The 20,858-nt window shown below is 34.5% G+C and overlaps 1 protein-coding gene across 1 annotated transcript in view; it reads left to right on the top strand.

Moving 5' to 3' along the window:
* ARID2 (AT-rich interaction domain 2) overlaps positions 1-20,858 on the top strand; it is a 170,490-nt gene that overhangs the window by 84,976 nt on the left and 64,656 nt on the right. The window contains exons 4-6 of the mRNA XM_032645432.1: positions 3,051-3,184; positions 8,421-8,639; positions 12,286-12,353. Of these exons, the coding sequence (XP_032501323.1) occupies positions 3,051-3,184; positions 8,421-8,639; positions 12,286-12,353 (421 nt within the window). The remainder of the gene's footprint in view (positions 1-3,050; positions 3,185-8,420; positions 8,640-12,285; positions 12,354-20,858) is intronic.

The following is a 20,858-nucleotide window of genomic DNA, read 5'->3' as shown; positions in this document are numbered from 1 at the left end:
TGGCTGGAGCACCAAGGCCATGTCAGCCACACAGATCGGAAGAAAGGGAGAAAAAAAAGAAAGAAAGAAAAAAAGAAAATAAAAGTTATTAAAATAAAATTTAAAAAATATTATTAAAAATAAAAAAAAAAGAAAAAGAGAGAAAGAAGAGAGCAATGAAATCAATCAACAAATCTACCAGTGATAATAAGGTCTAAATACTAAATTAAGATAAAGATAAAACCAGAAACAGATTAGATGCAGAAAGCAAACCCCAAGTCTACATTTGCTCCCAAAGTCCACTGTCTTGGGATGATTCGTTGTTATTCAGGTATTCCACAGATGCAGGGTACATCATGTTGATTGTGGAGCTTTAATCCGCTGCTCCTGAGCCTGCTGGGAGAGATTTCCCTTTCTCTTCTTTGTTCACACAGCTCCTGAGGTTCAGCTTTGGATTTGTCCCCGCCTTTGCGTGTAGGTCACCTGAGGACGTCTGTTCTTTGCTCAGACAGGGTGGGGTTAAAGGAGCAGCTGATTCGGGGGCTCTGGCTCACTCAGGCCCGGGGGCGGGAAGGGTATGGAATGCGGGGCTAGCCTGAGGCAGCAGAGGCTGGCGTGACGTTGCACCAGCCTGAGGCTCACCGTGTGTTCTCCCGGGGAAGTTGTCCTTGGATCACGGGACCCTGGCAGTGGCGGGCTGCACAGGCTCCCCGGAAGGGGGGTGTGGATAGTGACCTTTGCTTGCACACAGGTTCTTGGTGGTGGCAGCAGCAGCCTTAGTGTCTCATGCCCGTCTCTGGTGTCCGCGCTGATAGCCACAGCTCGTGCTGTCTCTGGAGCTCGTTTAGGTGGTGCTGTGAATCCCCTCTTCTTGTGCACCCCGAAACAATGGTCTCTTGCCTCTTAGGCAGTTCCAGACTTTTTCCTGGGCTCCCTTCCTGCTAGCTGTGGCACACTAGCCCCCTTCAGGCTGTGTTCACGCAGCCTACCCCAGTCCTCTCCCTGGGGTCTGACCTCTGAAGCTGGAGCCTCAGCTCCCAGCCTCCACCTGCCCCGGTGGGTGAGCAGACAAGCCTCTGGGGCTGGTGAGTGCTGGCCAGCATCGATCATCTGTGCAGGAAACTCTCCAATTTGCCCTCTGCACCCCGTTGCTGCACTCTCCTCTGTGGCTTGAAATCTTCCCTCCCACCCACCCCCCCATCTCCACCAGTGAAGGGGCTTCCTAGTGTGTGGAAACTTCCTCTTTCGCAGCTCCCTCCCCGAGGTGCAGGTCCGTCCCTATTCTTTTGTCTCTGATTTTTTCTTTTCTCTTTTGCACTACTCAGGTACATGGGGATTTTCTTTCCTTTTGGGAAGTCTGAGGTCTTCTGCCTGCATTCAGTAGGTGTTCTGTAGGAGCTGTTCCACATGTAGATGTATTTTTGATGTATTTGTGGGGAGGAAGGTGATCTCCACGTCTTACGCCTCCACCATCTTTAGGCCCTCCCTCTGCAGGACTTTTAAAAGAGTGACTGTTGGACTTAGTACCTGCCTGGATCAGGAATGATAGAATGATTGATCTATAAAATGATCACATTTAGAACTTTACTCTGGTATTAATCAGCTTAAGTTCTTATGAAGTGTAGTAACAAGTTCATTAGTTACAGTGTTGTGTTTGACATGGATTTGATCAATTGTTTCCCTATTTAAAAATCTTTCTTGTGGGAATCTTATTGTAAATTTGGGAATTTAATTCTAGTTAATTTTAAGAAGACTGACCATACCCTGTAACGGTGATCCAGTGGGGAATACAGGAACTATCTTATAAATTGATCAAAATGTATTGGGCACATCAGTTTTGGGTGAGAATTTGGCTGTATTGCTGTTTAAAGTTGATAATACCCTTTCCAGTGTCTATTGAGAGAAAAGTAAACAAGTGGTGAGATTAATCTTATTGCTACATGACTTGTAATAGCAAAAAGCAAAACTGAACATAGCTAGTTACAGCACTAGAGATCTTGTTAAATTATGATGTATCAATAGGACCGTATATTATACAGCCATTAAAAAAGACTCATGTAGGGACTTCCCTGGTGATCCAGTGGTTAAGACTCCGCACTCCCAATGCAGGGGGCCCGGATTTGATCCCTGGTGGGGAACCAGATCTTGCATGCCGCAACTAAGACCCAGCACAGCCAAATAAATAAAGTTTAAAAGGAAAAAAAAAAAAAGACTGAGGTGGTACTGTGTGTATTGACATGCTCAGATCTCTAAAATATGTTGTTAGATAAAAACATGCATAGAAAATATACAGAAAACACTTGAACCTGTAGTTATCTGTGATGAGTGAGATGTGGAGGCCAGAGCATCTTCTCATTTTCACGTTTTTTAAAATAAATTTATTTATTTATTTTTGTCTGTGTTGGGTCTTCGTTACTGCACACGGGCTTTCTCTAGTTGTGGCGAGCGGGGCCTACTCTTCGTTGCAGTGTGCGGGCTTCTCATTGCGGTGGCTTCTCTTGTTGCCGAGCTCAGGCTCTAGGTGCGTGGGCTTCAGTAGTTGCGGCACGCGGGCTCACTAGTTGTGGCTCACGGGTTCTAGAGCACAGGCTCAATAGTTGTGGTGCACGGGCTTAGTTGCTCCGCAGCATGTGGGATCTTCCAGGATCAGGGCTTAAACCTGTGTCCCCTGCATTGGCAGGCAGATTCTCAACCACTGTGCCACCAGGGAAGCCCCTTCACGTGGTTTTTACAGTGACCATGTATAATTTTTTTTAATCAGTAAATAAAATGTACTGTTGTTCATCTACATGTAGTTGTCCTTTGATATTCTTTACGTTTACATTTTTATTTGAGCAGTGGTGTGGTCTTTTCTGAAAATTTTAAAACACTTTTAGAACCATTACAGTGAGTTTGTCTTCAGTATTACTGCTGAAGTGACTGCCCACTAATGTGAGGTTTGTGGTATCTTGTTATTATTATTATTTTAAATTTAGGGCCTCTAGAAAAGGAAACCAGATATATGTGGTGGGAGTTAAAAAACAAGACGTAAATCTATTTTAAATCTCTGCTGTACTGTTTTTCTATTTCAGTTACCTAGAAAAGTACGAGAAAGTTCATCATTTTGGGGAGGATGATGATGAGGTACCACCAGGCAATCCCAAACCACAGCTTCCTATTGGTGCAATTCCATCTTCCTACAATTACCAGCAACACAGTGTGTCAGGTAAATATCACTGGAAATGAACAAGGCATAGTTCCACAGTTTTGAATTAGGAAAATAGACATCGTCCAATGAATTGAATTGAACTAATTGGTATGAGGTCCCTTTCTGTCATAGCCTACATACAAGATTTTTAGTTGCAGGAATTTAGCGTTACAAATATATCTGTATTTTCAAGTGAAGTTTTAAAATTATTTCTTCGTCTAAAGATTAGTTTAACCTGAATAGTTACTAAAATGAGGAGAGGAAGGTCCTGTTAGGATTAGGGAAGCCAGAGGAGTACTCATAGCATCTAGATTTTCTACAATTCCTGCAATTCCCAGCACGGGAATTTCTCAGAAATGTTTCTTACTATTCAACTATTTTCCTGCTATGGTACCAGGGATTTAAGATTCTTTTCATTCATGTCATTCTTGTAATGGTTATAGAGGAATCTGCAGCTGAAAAGAACAGGACTCAAGTTGGAAATAATCAGGTTGAGAGTCTAATAAAGAGGTTCTTGAGACAGAATAGATGGGAGTTCCGTTGTTTGTGGCTCGGGGGGTTGAGACAGTGATACTTAGGAAGAGAGCTCTGAAGAGGTAAGCATCTCTTTTCTTTAATCACTAACATTTGGCCTGAAAAAGAGGAGATACATCTTTTTCAAGGGTATGTTCTTTATAAAATATACAGTTATCTAGATCTTTATTATTCTTCATTGGTACTAATACCAATCTCTTAGGTAATCCTTAGTTTTAAGCTCCCTTGTTTGTGCCAGTATCACTGATTTAAATTTTCCATTATCTATTTTCAGTTTCTTTCATGTTGAATTTGACTCTGTTTCTTCCCCAGTCAGCTGAGGAAACAGAATCTCCTAGAATCTGTGATCTCCGTTAGAAGAGGTTTTCATCTGATGCTTTTGTATAGTTGGGGCTTGGGAGGGGTGGTGGCAGTGGTGAGTGCAAACCAAATCTAGCTTTATCTTTAATGAGAAGTTATTACCTCAAGAACTACTGTTAAAAGGGAACATTTTAAGTCACTACGTAGAAGATCTTACTAATAGCTTAAGCTGATTAAATAAAATGGGGTGACTTGTTAGGTGATATGCTTCCTGTTTTTAAAAAGAGCTAATGACCATTGTCTAATTCAGGGATGTTATAGAGGGTATTCCTACATTGAATGAGACCTTGTACTAAAGACCTTTAAGACCATCTTGTAACTATGTTGTTCCTATATTTCATCAACAGCAGAACTGTCCATTCTTGTAGCTTAAATAGAGTTTGATGTCTATTCCATCTTCTCCATTTCTACATTAGATCTTGTTTAAAATGAAATTTTTTTCTGGATCAGTTTTTTTTTTTTTTTTGTCCCTCTCCCCTAATTAAACATGATTTACTTCAAAAAAAAAAAGATAATTCTAGTATTTCAGAAGCCTAATGAAAGTCATTGATAGAGCTACACAATTTTTAAGGGAATGACAATTTCTTGACCTGGTGTTACAATAACTCCTTTCTGATATGCTATCATATGTCTGTCTTTTTTTTTTTTAAGGAGAATCTGAGTAGTTATGTAACATGTAACATGTTTGACAAAATCAGGATTGGGGACTTATGAAAGGAAAAAAAAACTAGGACTTGCTGGGGAACATCAGACTACAATATATCTAATTCAAACTGAAAAGAGGTAGTGTTGCAGGGCAGCATTTATGAATTTGAAGGTGCTTTTTATTTTCTAGGAGGAGCCATAGCAACATTATGACAGTGTTCTAAAAATTAACATGACCATCAATATATAAAGCAAATCCTTCACTGATGATTCTTTTCAAATGCCATTAAGGAAATATAGTAAGCTTCATAGCTGTCAGTATATATGTGTGTGTCTGTTTGTGTGTGTGTAAATAAACACCAAAGTAGAATTACATGGTGGTAGATTAAGAGCTTTAGGAAATTTTAATAAGAATGTTTAAAAGATTTGTATGTACATCTTTGATTATACAGCCTTACTCTTCTTATAGGTTTAGATTAATGTATTTGGATAAATGTATTTTATCTAGAGATGCTTATATTGTTGATATTAAGAAAAGGTATTCTAAAACAGTATTTTGAAACGTAATATAATAAATTGGCATTTAGTATGAAGTGCAATTCTACTCATAATTGTCATGATAGAATATTGTACATTGATAGAACATGGGACCAAATTTTCCTTTAAGGATACTGACGCCTTTTGCCCAGTGACTTGAAGTGGCCAAAGTATTCATAGATTTTGCTTTGAATTAGTAAGTATTGGCATCAAAATATGGTCGTTTTATTTGCATAGTTTTTCATACTTTTCCATGCCATAAATACCTAATCTTTTTGTTTCTGTCTTTATTCTTTCTTCCTTGGTATTGATTTGGATACAGTCAGTTCTGCAGAATTGTAGTGTAGATTACTAAGGACTTTTTGTTCATCTTCTCTTACACTTTAAAATTAAAAAATTAATTAGTTTCTAAATTAAAGATTTTTAATTTATTTGCAATATCTTTAGCAGAAGAATTATGAAAGGCAAAATTGGTACATGACAACTCATTGAAATTAATAGAATTGCAGAATTTTAGAGCTAGTAAGGATTTTAGTGATCATTTAATCCAGTTCAATCATTTCCGTCAAAGGAGACCAAGCACCCTATCCATTCGCATTTTTGTTACGTAAATTTGGGAGAGATTATACAGGAAGATGTATTATTTTAGTTTTATCAGTTGTATTTGAGCAAAACTTTTCCTTTACATGTCCCATATTCTTATAGACATTTGAACTACAGCAATCACTGCCAGTATCAATGGAAAGAATGTACTGTCTAGTATCTTTAATGTAAACAGCGCTCCAGGAACAATTATCCCTTTCCTCTAAACTGAAAACAAAGAGATTACCTCAGATTAAATTAGTTTGTCAGCAGTGATGCGTTTGTATAAACATTGAGTTAAGAATGTTGAAAATTTCCGATCCCATTCACATTATAACATTGTAGCTATTTAATCATACCTCCTTGGGGATGGGAAGGGAGGCTCTTAAAATCTTGTAAGCATTTTCTCATATATTATCATAGGAATCTTTACCAAGCCTCATATAATTAGAGGACTTTTCATAATTATCATATTTATTCATCTTATTTTAATTGGAGATGACTTTTGGCAAAGTCATTCACGTAAGGATGTATTGAATTGAGTATATGATGGCATCTGTTATTCTTCAGTAGCAAACAGAACAATTCCAAGATCATATTGAAAGCACATAAAGAAGACTGTGACAGATGTTGAATATAGGTTCCAATTTGTTTTCTGTTGAAGAGACTTGCATGAAAATTTTGTGGAATCTAAAAACTTAATTATTGCTGAGACTTGGCATCTCATGATCAATTCCACTGTGCGGTATAGAAATATCAAAATCCCTATATTCACGGAAGTTATGTTACATTTTCCCCAGATATTTATGTTATTTATAAGAAATTTTACTTTTCAAGATTATAAAAAATGAACAACATATTATTGTTCAACCTTAAATATTATAAAGAATCGGAGTCTTATTCATTTATAAGTGTATTGTGATACTTCTTATTGGAGAAATTCCTAGAATATTTTAGAATTGAAGAGGTGTCTCAGATATCTACATTGGGAAATGAAGAAATTTCTTACATGATTTTCTTCTGTGGCATGTTGTGACAATAGATTCCTACTTGCATTCCATTTAGTGACATTTTAAAAAGATTTTTTTTCAAATCCATATTTTTCTGAAATGTTTCATCTAGCAGTTTTCTAACTCTTGTTTCTTGCCTTTTCTCATTAAACTAATTAGATCTTTACGTGAAAAATGTACTAGGGGTATATGTCTCAGGACGTAGCTGCCAAGGCCTAAACTGCACCAATTAAGAGTCAGTATTTCTAGAAATATAACATTTTCTAATATGTATATATTATGAGTATAAAATATATTAGTGTTCTGTAATCCCATCTTCTCTACCTTCAAAGTTCTAAAAATGTTCTAATTCTCCTACATAAAATCTTAGTTAGGAAAAGATTTGTTAGGACACAAAAGCATGAACTGTAGAGGTAGAAATTTATAAATCACACTTCATCAGAATTAAAACTTCTCTTTCAAGACATTGTTAAGAAAATGAAAAGGTAAACCATTCACTATCTGGGAGAGAATATTTACAAAATAAATATTAGATAAGTGACTCATATTCAGAATATTTTAAACTGACAGTATTAAGTGCCGACAAGGATGTACAGCACCAGGAACTCTCTCATACATCGCTGGTGGAAAGACAGAATGTTACCACCACTTTGGAAAACAGTTTCACAGTTTCTTGCAAAGTTAAACATACACTTTGTATGACCCAGCAATCCAAGAGAAATGAAGAAATATGTCCGCACAAAGTCCTGTATGTGAATGTTTACAGCAACTGTATTCAGAAGTGCCAAAAACTGGACACAGTCCAAATGTCCTTCAACTAGGGAATGGATAAACAAATTATGTTACAGCCATACTATGGCAGTAAAAAGGAACCAACTATTGATACACACATCAAAATGGATACTAACCTCAAAAGCATTTTGCTAAATGAAATAAATCAGGCACAAAAAGATATATATTGTGTGATTCTGTTTAATTGGCATTTTGAAATAAAGTAGATCAGTGGTTGTTTATGGATAGAAGAGAGGATCAACTACAAAGGAGCATAAAGAAACTTCTTTGGGGTGATAGAAATGCTCTCTATCTCCATTGTGGTTGTGGTTAAAAGACTATCAAAAACTCATAGAACTGTAGAACTAAAAAGCATGAATTTTACATATTATGTGGCAACAAATCTGACCTAAACAAGTAATAATCCTCCCAAAATTGGGTAAAGAAGGTTGGCAGCGTGTTTAGAAACATGATATTGTTAAAAATTTGAAAGGAACCAGTCTTTCTGGTTTATAGTATTTAAAAATTGGAATAAGTCCCTTGAAATACAAGAATAAAAAATGTAGACAAGGTAAATTAAAATACAATAGTAATTTCGCAGTGATATCCAACAGAATATGTACATTTTTTATGTTTTAATACTTTTTGAGGAATGTAATTTTCACTTAAGTTTAGAAAGTTGAACTCTAAACTTCTACTCAGTTTATATTTTATAAAAGAAAACAAACTTCTGTCCTGTATTCAGAAGATATTAACCATAAAAGGTTTCTAATCCTTGATATACTTAACAGTGTTTTCGTTTTTGTCTTTGTTAGATTATCTGCGTCAAAGTTATGGGCTGTCTATGGACTTCAATTCGCCAAATGATTATAATAAATTGGTGCTTTCACTATTATCTGGACTCCCAAATGAAGTGGACTTTGCTATTAATGTATGCACTCTCCTATCAAATGAAAGCAAACATGTCATGCAACTTGAAAAAGACCCTAAAATCATCACTTTATTGCTTGCTAATGCCGGGGTGTTTGATGACAGTAAGTTTTAGCCTTAATGTTTTGTATAATCATTGTATTAAAGGTGTTATAGATTTTTTTTAAAGGCTTTTAAGGGGGAAAGTACTTTTTATTAGGCAATATACTAGCATTCTTTATTTCCTTTTGTTATATTAAATGTATTATTATTATTTTAATTAATTAATTTATGACTGTGTTGGCTCTTCGTTTCTGTGCGAGAGCTTTCTCTAGTTGTGGCAAGCGGGGGCCTCTCTTCATCGTGGTGCGTGGGCCTCTCACTATCGCAGCCTCTCTTGTTGCGGAGCACAGGCTCCAGACGCGCAGGCTCAGTAATTGTGGCTCACGGGGCTAGTTGCTCCGCGGCATGTGGGATCTTCCCAGACCAGGGCTCGAACCCATGTTCCCTGCATTGGCAGGCAGATTCTCATCTACTGCACCACCAGGGAAGCCCGATATTAAATGTATTATTTAAAATAATGAATGTTTGGATTTTTTTTAACCTTATATATTTGAATAATAAAAGCCTCACTAGAGCTTTTGAAATTAAAATGCTGTATTTTTCTTATAGTAAATGTGGGTTTGTTGATTTGAGAAAATTGTTTGATACAAAATTCTGATAGCGAAAAATAGGACCTGGAAGAAATTGTTTTCTGAAGTCTGTTTCTGCTGGTGTGTAGTTATAATTTTTAACTAAACAATTTAGGTCAATGAATTTGAAAATTTGCTGCATAAATAATCAAAATAAGAATGATCAAATATTTCATATTTTTTTACTCGTAGGATTTGTTATTTGTAGGTTTTTATAAATCACGTTCTTTGTTTTCTGTATAATTATCTCAAATCTAGGTTACTTTTCAGACCAAATTGCTCAATTCATTAATTGAGCAATTTAACTAGCAATCCCTAGTTTAATAGGGATTTAGAAAATATGTTTTAAAATTTTTTCCTGCTATAGTTTTTCTTTTTAAAATATTCTATGTCAGCTGAATGTTATTGACATAAAATTTTTTCTTGCTTCTCAACCCTCCTTCTACCCCAATACCATGTAACTTCTTTTGTCAGAAGTATATTCTATTAATGGATTAAGGTATTGATATATTTTGAAATTATCATATAGGAAACTATATAGAACAGTAGATATAGTCTGAGAATTTCATGTAATATTTCATAGGTTCATGAGTATTTTTATGTTTAAACAGTGATGTGTTTGCAAATGAGTTCATTTTTCTGTAATTTGGGTCAGTAGTATAATTTTCAAACATACTTTTATTTGGGATTATCTAAGTAGGATTCCTTTGTTGTTGTTGTTGTTGCTGTTGTTGTTGTTGTTGGCCATGCCGCACGGCTTGTGGGATCTTAGTTCCCTGACCAGGGATTGAACCAGTCCCTTAGTTCCCTGACCAGGGATTGAACCAGTCCCTCGGCAGTGAGAGCACGGAGTCCTAACCACTGGACCACCAGGGAATTTCCTAAGTAGGAGTCCTTACAATTTGACATGTACTTATTTTGTATGAAGACATTTTGAAATTAAACAAAAGTGAAAATGAGTTTCTTACCCTGCCAGAAACTATTCTTGGTTACTTGGAGGAGGAAAAAAGATTAGCACTTATCAGTTTGTATTGTAACTTTGAAGATCTAAATTTGGTAGATTTTCATCTCACTCTCATTTTCTTTGCTTCCTGATATTTCATTTTGATCTTTTAAAGACATTTTTCAGCATTTAATATAGAATGGTTTAAAATTGTTTCACATTTTTTTAGAAATCTTAAAATGAAGTTTTTAAAAATAGTAAATATTCTCAGACCAGAATAATTTTAGTGAATTCTTACCATTTAATCATTGAATAAGAATTACATTTGTATATATGATAAAAGTGAGCTTACCAGCTTTGATGCACTGAGGCATGACATTCTTTATACCCAGTTTATCTTCTTGCATTTTTTAGCGTTTTTGTTTATCTCAGACTAAATTATTATGTAGAGTAGCAATCTAAAACATTAATAATTTAGCAAATGCTGTTTAACGGATGTTTCTTTTATTTCAACAGTTAGAAGTTTAGAGTTCCAGAGTACATAGGGACTTTATGAAGACCGTATATACTTAAAACAGTGGTTTTACATTATGAAAATAATTCTTTTGAGTTTGAAGATTAGGGTATATTTGATTATGGGCATATTTCATAAGGCTCTTGAGAGGTTTTGAATTTTTTTAGGGCATGGAATTTTAATTGAGAGAAAATGTAGATACCACTTTCCTTGAAGGTGTGTAATGTTTATACATATATGTATTTGAAGAAGTATAATAAAAATTCCATGTGACAAAAATTTAATTTTTCCATCTTACATTTCCATTCAGTATTTTTTTCCCAGTGAAGTTTTTCTTTATAAGGTTTTCTTCACGACAAACAAAATTTTGTCTCTTTTAGTAGGGTGTGGACTTCATTTTTCTGATTCAGTTGCTACGTCTATATAAATTTGATGTTTTATGAAATTCTTCTTTAGGTCACTGTAGTTAAATTTATTTATTAAAAACTTCAAATCTGTTCTTTATATCATGTCCCCATGATCCTAATATCAATATAATGTTAAACTGTTTCCATTCCTCACCCTTATTAGTACTTTTTCAATGAATAGTCTTATTCTAACCTAAGTACTTTACAACTTTAACTCAATATTAAGTAAAAATATTAGATCTATACTTAAAGGCGTGATAAGACTGCAAACATTCATTAAATCTTTTACAACAGAAAATATATCCATATGTTATGCATGTCACAGCACATCCATTTAAGGAGATTTACTTTTGTTTTTTTAAAGAATTACATTCTAGTTTTTCTGTTAAAAATTGCCAATACATAGTTTTCTCTCTGCATTTGAAAACCAATAGCTTTCATTACAGAATACAGATAATTACAGGTAGTTGATGAAAGTACCTACCTAATTTTTAAAGGTAGATGCCTATTGTGTCACAGGTTAGACATTTGTATTATACAACTTTACTGTCTCGTCCTGTAACTGACAAAATGAGTTAGCAACGCAGAGGAGAGAAAAGCGATATGTAGCTATATACCTTAACCTCTGTTGTCCGGAGGGGGCAGGGTGTTATTAAGAAGCTTTTGAAAATAGATGGTTTGACTTTGCTCTTGATAACTTTATCAAGAAATACAAACAAGCTATAGCTGAGAATGTTTCCTAAAGGAGATTTCATTGTAGGAATTATTCCCAAAGAATGCCTTGTCCACTAATATTTCAAATATGAATTACATAATTCTTTTTGAAATGACTATGAAGATTTAAAGTTATAACAGTTTGGCAATCTAATAGCAGTAGCATCAATTTGACTTTTTAATATGTTTCTCTTCTACAAATGAAAACTAATGCAGAGTAACTATTACAGTACCCTCATTTTTTTCTTATTGTCTGTATAACTATTATGAAAGTGAGTTGTGTATTTTTAGATTGTAGTGACATAAACTTTCTTTAAATTCTATAATTTAAAAAAACAGTATTTCAAAAGATTATCATGACTTTTTATCATTTATTATGAAACAATTTTTAATGAACAAGGTATCCTAAAATGTAGTTTTACTGTTTTTCCAAACCTACCTATTAAGGAACTAAGTGAAAGAAATAATTTCATTTTACTGAATACGCTATTATTCTTTTAGCTTTAGGATCCTTTTCTACTGTATTTGGAGAAGAATGGAAGGAGAAGACTGATAGAGATTTTGTTAAGGTAATTCACGTAAAGTAAAATATTGAACCACTGAATTACATGTAGCCAAGGGCCAAGGGTCAATGGTTGCTTATTTTATATACAAATTGTGATTAACTTGAGTAAAAAATTGTTTAGAATAGCTAATAAACAGAAGTAAAGTTTTTAGTTATCATACATAGATTTCTGAGAATGATAAATCTGTAATAAAAGCAGTAAATCAAAGGATACCCAGACTATGAGTAGCAGTCCTGGTAATTTCCTTAGGATTCTTTTTCAGTTCACTTAATCACTCTTCAGCTGTGTCTAATATGCCACTTGATTTGTTTGTTAAGTTTTATTATAGTGACTGTTTTAATTTCTAGAAATTCTCATTGTATTTTTTCAAATTTTCCCTTTTTGATCTCCTTTTATAATTTTTAAAATATATATTTAAAATATCATTTTATTAATATAATTAAATTATATATTAAATATATGATATATAAACATGAATATATCATATATTTTATATGTAAAATATAAATGAAAGCTTAAAGATATGTACATATACACATACCTGATAATGCTAATGTCTAAGCCTCCTGCAACTCTAATTCTGCTGATACTGACTTGGTGGATTATTCCTTTGTGTTTTATAATGTTGGTTTATAAATTTCAGCAATTTCTTTCTGTAGGATTTTTGTACAGATTGGTTGGAGAGTATTTCTTCACTTCTGTGTTGCTTTTGCCAGTCACTTGAAAGGAAATACTGATCAGAATGACTTTATATTAATTTTTTTATTGGAGATTTTTCTGATTACTCTGATGGTAAAAACAAATCCATGGGAGATGTGGAGCAGTCTAGTGGTGAACATATCATGGATTGTTTTTAACTGAAAGCTCACGCAGAGACAGTCAATCCCTTTTGTCTCCCTTTCTTAGGGTAGTAAACCTTCAAATTGCCCACCATGATATGGAGTTGCATTTTTAATTCCCAGTTTTACAAGCTCACCAAAGTTTTATATTCTGTCCTTACCCCACCCACTAAAAGCCAAGTCTCTTGATTGTAGTTAAGCAGATAATTTCTGTAACTCCAGAAAACTGGTGAGTAAAATGTAAGATGCACAAAAAAGTACACTAAAGTAACACATGCAATCACAATGGGGAATGTGTTTGTCAGTATAGTCACTAAATCACATGAAATCAAGAAGACACCAATATGTTGAAGATGAATAGATGATCACCTCTGTTTTCATTAATTTCTGCTATTTATATTTTATTCTCATACTGTATTCTTTGGGTTTAAGTTTCTTCACTTTTTCTAATTTCTTGAGCTGGTGCTTACAGTTATTGATTTTTAAAAAATTTTTTCTAATATATACATTTGAAGCCATAAAATTCCATCCAAGCACACATTTAACTTTATACTTCCAATTTTGATATTTCATGTTTTTCTTATAACTCATTTAAAAATATCTTCATATTTCCATTATGATTTTCTCTCTGAAACATGGATTATTTAGAAGGGAATTTTCTTAATTTCTAAAAACATGAAAAATTTTCTAGTTTCCTTTTCTTAATATCTAACTGTATTTCAGTATGTTCAGAGAAACATACTCTGTATAATTTTAAACCTTTGAAATGTTTTCACCCTTTATTTGGTAGCTTAGCATTGATCAGATTTTATAAGCACTCCATGTGTATTTGAAAATAACATATACAGGCATATCTTGCTTTATTGCCCTTCACTTTATTGTGCTTTGCAGATACATTTTTACAACTTTAAGGTTTGTGGCAACCTTGCGATGAGCAAGTTTATCAGTGCCATTTTTCCAACAGCATTTGCTCATTTCATGTCTATGTGTCCATTTTGGTAATTCTCAATATTTCAAACTTTTTCATTATTATTTTATTATTATTATATTTGTTTTGGTCATCTGTGATCAGTCATCTTTGATTTTACTACTGTGACTCACTGAAGGTTCAGATGATGGTTACCATTTTTTTAGCAATAAAGTATTTCCTATTCAAGGTATGTACACTGTTTTTTTAGGCATAATGCTGTTGCACACTTCATAGACTACAGTGTAGTATAAACATAACTTTTATATGTACTGGGAAACCAAATTTGTGCTGACTCACTTTATTACGATGTTCATTTTATTGCAATGGTCTGGAACTGAATCTGCAATATCTTCAAGGTATGCCTGTATTCTGAAGTTGTTGGGTGTAAGTTTCTATATATGTCAGTTAAGCCAACACAGTTAATCATTTTTTTGTTTGTTTTTGTTTTTTTGGTTTTTTTTTGCGGTACGTGGGCCTCTCACTGCTGTGGCCTCCCCCGCCGCGGAGCACAGGCTCCGGACGCGCATGCTCAGCGGCCATGGCCCACGGGCCCAGCCGCTCCATGGCACGTGGGATCCTCCCGAACCGGGGCACGAACCTGCGCCCCCTGCACCAGCAGGCAGACTCTCAACCACTGCGCCACCAGGGAAGCCCCAGTTAATCATTTTCTAAAAAATTTTTTATTGGAGTATAGGTGATATACAATGTTTTGTTAGTTTCAGCTATACAGCAAAATGAATCTTTTATACATATACATATATCCATTCTTTTTTAGATTTTTTTCCCATATAGGTTATTACAGAATATTGAGTAGAGTTCTCTGTGCTATTCAGTAGGTCCTTTTTAGTTACCTATTTTATATATAATAGTGTGTATATGTTAATCCTAATCTCCTAATTTATACCCCTCCCCCCCGCTTTTGATTTTGGTAACCATAAGCTTGTTTTCTACATCTGTGACTCTTTCTGTTTTGTAAATAAGTTTGTTTGTACCGTTTTTTTTTAGATACCACATATAAGCGACATCATATGATATTTATCTTTCTTTGTCTGATTTACTTCACTTAGTATTATCTCTAGGTCCATCATGTTGCTGCAAATGACATTATTTCGTTCTTTTTTATGGCTGAGTAGTATTACATTATATATATGTACCACATTTTCTTTATCCATTCCTCTGTCGATGGTCATTTAGGTTGCTTTCATGTCTTGGCTATCGTAAATACTGCTGCAGTGAACACTGGGGTTCATGTATCTTTTCAAATTATAGCAACACATTTAATCATGATACTTAATAGTTCCACGTCAGTACTGGATCTTTGTTTTTTTTTTTATTTTGGGTATAGTTGTTTTACAGTGTTGTGTTAGTTCCTACTGTACAGCGAAGTGAAGTAGAGTTCCTTGTGCTATACAGCAGGTTCTTATTAGTTATCTATTTTATACATATTAGTGTATATATGTCAATCCCAATCTCCCAGTTCATCTCCCTTCCCCCCTCCCCCACTTTCCCCACTTGGTGTCCATACATTTGTTCTCTACATCTGTGTCTCTATTTCTGCATTGCAAACTGACTGTCATACAGAGTGAAGTACGTCAGAAAGAGAAAAACAAATATCTCATATTAACGCATATATGTGGAATCTAGAAAAACGGTACAGATGAACCAGTTCGCAAGCACTGGCTTTTTCAGCTGTTTATTTCTTCATTTATGAAGAGAGATATGTTAAAAGCACCCAGTTTGATCGAGGATGTGTTTCTTTCAGCTTATAGTTCTATAATAATTGTGTTTTTATATTTTGAGAATGGGCTATTTAGTGCACACAGGTATAGTTGTTACATCTTTCTGGTTAATTGAACATATTATAAAGCGTCCTTGTTACCTTTAAGTCTCCTTTATCCTTTTTTTTTGGTCTGATATCAATATAACTATCAGCTTCCATTTGGTTGGTGTTTATATAGTTCATATTTTTATTTTTATTTATTTATTTTTTTTGTGGTACGCGGGCCTCTCACTGTTGGGGCCTCTCACTGTTGTGGCCTCTCCCATTGCGGAGCACAGTCTCCGGATGCACAGGCTCAGCGGCCGTGGCTCATGGGCCCAGTTGCTCTGCGGCATGTGGGATCTTCCCGGACTGCGGCACGAACCCGTGTCCCCTGCATCGGCAGGCAGACTCTCAACCACTGCACCACCAGGGAAGCCCTATATAGTTCATATTTTATTTTCAGTCTTTTTTATCCTTATAGGCAAATGTTTTTTTTGTAAATAACATATATTTCAGTTTTTTTTTTCCCGTGTGAAAAACTTTGGGTTTTTTTGTTTGTTTGTTTTGTTTTGTTTTGTTTTTGCGGTACGCGGGCCTCTCACTGTTGTGGCCTCTCCCGTTGCGGAGCGCAGGCTCAGCGGCCACGGCTCACAGGTCCAGCCGCTCCGCGGCATGTGGGATCTTCCCAGACCAGGGCACGAACCCGTGTCCCCTGCATCGGCAGGTGGACTCTCAACCACTGCGCCACCAGGGAAGCCCAAAACTTTGTTTTTAAATTAGTGCATTTATTCCATTTACATTAAGTGTAATTTTGATACAGTTATGTTTAAATTTACCATGCTCTGAATTGGTTTCTATATGTCCTGCCTGTTCGGGTTTGTTTTCTTTCCTTCTCCTTTCTTACCGTTTTTGAATTGATTTGACTGAGTATTGTTTATTATTCAGTTTTCTTCCCACTTAGTTTTTACATATACTTTTTCTGTTTTCTCATTAGAGATTATATTTTAATCCTTACTAGTTTAATAAGTTAGTACTTTTACCTCTTCTTAGATAATTGCAGGGACAATAGAACAACTCCATCTCTGTTTTCTTATTTTTTGATTTATATACTACTTTTGTTGTGCATTATTCCATTTTTGTCAGAGAACATATTCTATATGACTTCAATCTTTTTTAAACTTATCAAGACTTGTTTTATGGCTCAGCATATGGTCTTTCTGGTGAATGTTTTATGCATGCTTGAAAAGAATGTTTGTTGTACTATTGTTGGATATAATATTTGTTGATAACAGTTAAATTGATATCATTGACAGTGTTGTTCAAGATTTCTGTATCATTAATGCTTTTCTATATAATTGTTCTATGATTTCTTGAGAGATGAGTGTTGGAATTATCAACTATAATTATGAATGTCTGTATCCCCTATCAGTTCTGTCAGTTTTTGCTTCATGTGTTTTTGACCTCAATTATTAGTGGCATGTACATTTAGGATTATTATATTTTCTTGATGATTTTATTTGTCATTATGAATTATTCTCCCTGACCTCTGGTAATTTCCCTTATCCTGAAGTCTCTTGTCTGATATTATTTATCAACACCAGCATTTTTATGGTTAATGTTTTCATCATATATCTTTTTCTGTCACTGTGCTTTTCATCTGTAGTTTTATACATAGTGTTTCTTATAGATGGCTTATAGTTGAGGCTTTCTTCTGCTTCCTTCAGTGCACCTTTCAGTGTACAATTTCTTCCTTTTCATCAATGCATTCAGACCATTTATACTTTATGAGCATTTTAAAGGTAACATTTCATTTTTGTGTTGTTTGCATTATTACTGACAATAAGTTAGTTTCATTCTTATTGTTCTTCCTTTTGTGATATGTTTTATCTGACTGCTTTTAAGGTGTTCTCTTTGTCATTGATTTTTTTAATGTGCCTTGTGTGGTTTTTATATTTATTAGTTAGTTTTGTTTTGCTTGAGGTTTATTTAGCTTCTTCGTTTGGTATTTTTCATGAAATTTGGGAAGTTTTTGTCAGTTATTTCTTCAAAAATTTTTTGTTTCCCCTCCTGCTTTTCTGGAACTGTTCTGCAGGCTACTGTGGCTCTGTTCATTGTTTTTAGACCTTTTTGTTTTCTGTGTACTTCATTGTGAATAGTTTCTATTGTTATGTCTTTATTTTCTCTTTTCCAATTAAGCCCATCTAGTCATATTTTTTTATTTCAGATATTATGTTTTTCAGCTCTAGAAATTCCATTTGATTCTCTTTTATATTGTCCCACATTCATCTTAGTTATGTTCATATTTTCCTTTAAGTCCTTCAACATATTTAATAATAGTTGTTTTAATGTTCTTGTCTGCTAGTTTCACTATTTTTATTGTTTCTGGGTCTTTTTTTGTTGAAACTGAGTTTTGCCTTAGTTATGAGTCATGTTTCCCACTTCCTTTGTACATCTAGTAATTTTTTATTAGATATAGGTATTGGGACTGTTACATTATTTAGTGTCTGTTTTTTGGTGTCTTCCAAGAATGTTGCACATTTTTCTGGCATGCTTTTAACTAATATATGGATAGTTGTTTTTAAGTTTTGTTATGATGAATACAGGACTAGTTTATCTTTATTCCTAAGGTATGGTCTTTTTTGGACCTGAATTAGCTGGGTGTATATACATATATATATATAGAGAGAGAATATACATACATATATATATATATATATATATATATATATATAAATAATGTCTTCTCAGTTTAGTAATTGCTATGACCTCTCGGGTTTATTGTCTCTGTATCGTCGTCTAGAAAGAGTGTTTATGTAAAGATATGGGGCAGTCACTGAGCTCACCTCATTTGCTTCCCATGTTTCAGTGATTACGGTTTTGCATTACTCTTGCCCAGTCTGTGAAAACAATTGTTTTATATATATTGGTTTATGATGAGATGACTGCTGCAGTACCGTTACGGCCTGAGCAAAATTTTCTTCCAAGCATTTTTCATAGATTTTAATTTTATATATATTTTTACCCATAAGACTTTTTTTTAGTATTTTATTTATTCAGCATTTATTTTGATTTAAATCACATCTACCTTTTCATGCATTTTTTTTTCCCAGTGCAGGTTTGCAGATATTTTTCTCAGTTTTCATTTGTCAGAAAATGTCTTTATTTCAGTTTTATTCTTTTTTTTTTTTTTTTTTGTGGCACGTGGGCCTCCCACCGCTGCAGCCTCTCCCGTCGCGGAGCACAGGCTCCAGACACGCAGGCCCAGCGGCCATGGCCCACGGGCCCAGCCGCTCCGCGGCATGTGGGATCCTCCCGGACCGGGGCACAAACCCGCGTCCCCCACACCGGCAGGCGGACTCCCAACCACTGCACCACCAGGGAAGCCCTTTCAGTTTTATTCTTGAAGAGCAATTTCACTGTGTAAAGATTCTACTTTGGCAGATATTTTCTTCCATCACTTTGAAAATATCCCATTGTCCTCTGGCTTCCATTATTTCTTTTACAAAGTTTCCTGTAATTTTAATTGTCTTTTTCAAGGTTATCTGTCCCTTTTTCCATCTTTGCATTTAAGATTTTTGTCTTTGCTTTTCAGGAATTTTATTATCATGCTCCTACACATTTTATTTATCTTTTCTTGGAGTTTGGAGTGCTTCTTAAATCTATGGTGTGGCATCTTTCAGTTGATTTAGAAAATTCTCTACCCTGTCTTTTCAAATATTGTTTTTGCCCATTCTTTCTATCTTTCCTCAGGAACTACAATTAATTTTATGTTAGAACTTTTCACTGTATGTGTCTTGAATGCTTTTATTCTGTTCATCCTTTTGTCTCCTTATGCTTCTAACTTGGTATTTTTTTCTGCCGTCTCTTCCAATCACTAATTCTTCCTTAAGTTGAATCTAATTCTTTGTTAAATCTGTCCATTGAGTTCTTATTTTCAGTTCTAGAATTTCTATTTAGCTATTTCTTATAGTTTCTACTTACATGCCAAACTTTTCGATTTTATCTTCTATTTCTTTGTTTATTTTCCATGATCATTTAAAATTCCACTCTGATATCTTTATTATTTGAAAATCCTGTGCCCCTTTTTTCTTGGTTATTGAATATTGTCTTATTCCTTCATATGCCTAGTTCTTTTTTATTGTTACCAAACATTTTTTATCATGAGTTTTTTTGCAGTGAGTCATTTTGGTGGTGGACCTTTTCTCAGATCAGTAACTTTAAATGCAAAGGAACTTTAATTCCCAAAACTAAAATACAATCATTTAGAAAATACATCAGAATGTTTAGAAATAAACAGTGAACTAATGGCCCATGTGCTTCTTCATTCGTAGGGAAGTAACAAGATAAAATGGCATAGAAAAGTTAAAATTAAAGTTCATTTTGTATAGACATATTAATATATAGGCAATTGTTTCTTAGCCTGAAAAAGATTAAGCAGTGGATTTCGACTGATTTCCTCTCTCTTACGGGTCAAAAAACAGTTTGTTGGTATGGAATACTGGAAAGGAAACCTAAATATCTGGGTTACAAATTTGTGAACACAAATACTTCACCACTTGCTGTTTGATTTTCTTCTAGATGTAGATTTACTCAGTAGCAAGCCAGCTATGTCTCAGGAGTCTGTAAATAGGAATACTGTGACTGTATGCAGTTTACTAATGGGATTAATGACTATCATAATTTTTAAGTACTGATGAGCATAAACACTATTTCTAGATATTTTCCATAGCTATAAAGTGATCTGAAAATACCTGATTCATATCGGTGACAGTGTCAGAGGTTCTGCTATTACTACTGTGGTTCGTTTTCTAACATTCAGAGTTGAAGAAAATGCTAAGGAAATGCTAAATTTTAGTTAGAGGTTAATGAACATGAAGATGTCATTTTTTTCTCCTCATTCATGTTCATAGATGCCCTGTATTTTTCACAGACCTTTT

Source organism: Phocoena sinus, chromosome 10 (assembly GCF_008692025.1).
Source record: "Phocoena sinus isolate mPhoSin1 chromosome 10, mPhoSin1.pri, whole genome shotgun sequence".
In the NCBI taxonomy this organism is placed as follows: domain Eukaryota; kingdom Metazoa; phylum Chordata; class Mammalia; order Artiodactyla; family Phocoenidae; genus Phocoena; species Phocoena sinus.
The sequence above is the reverse complement of the archived record's forward strand: the minus strand, read 5'-3'. Positions and strand labels throughout refer to the sequence as shown.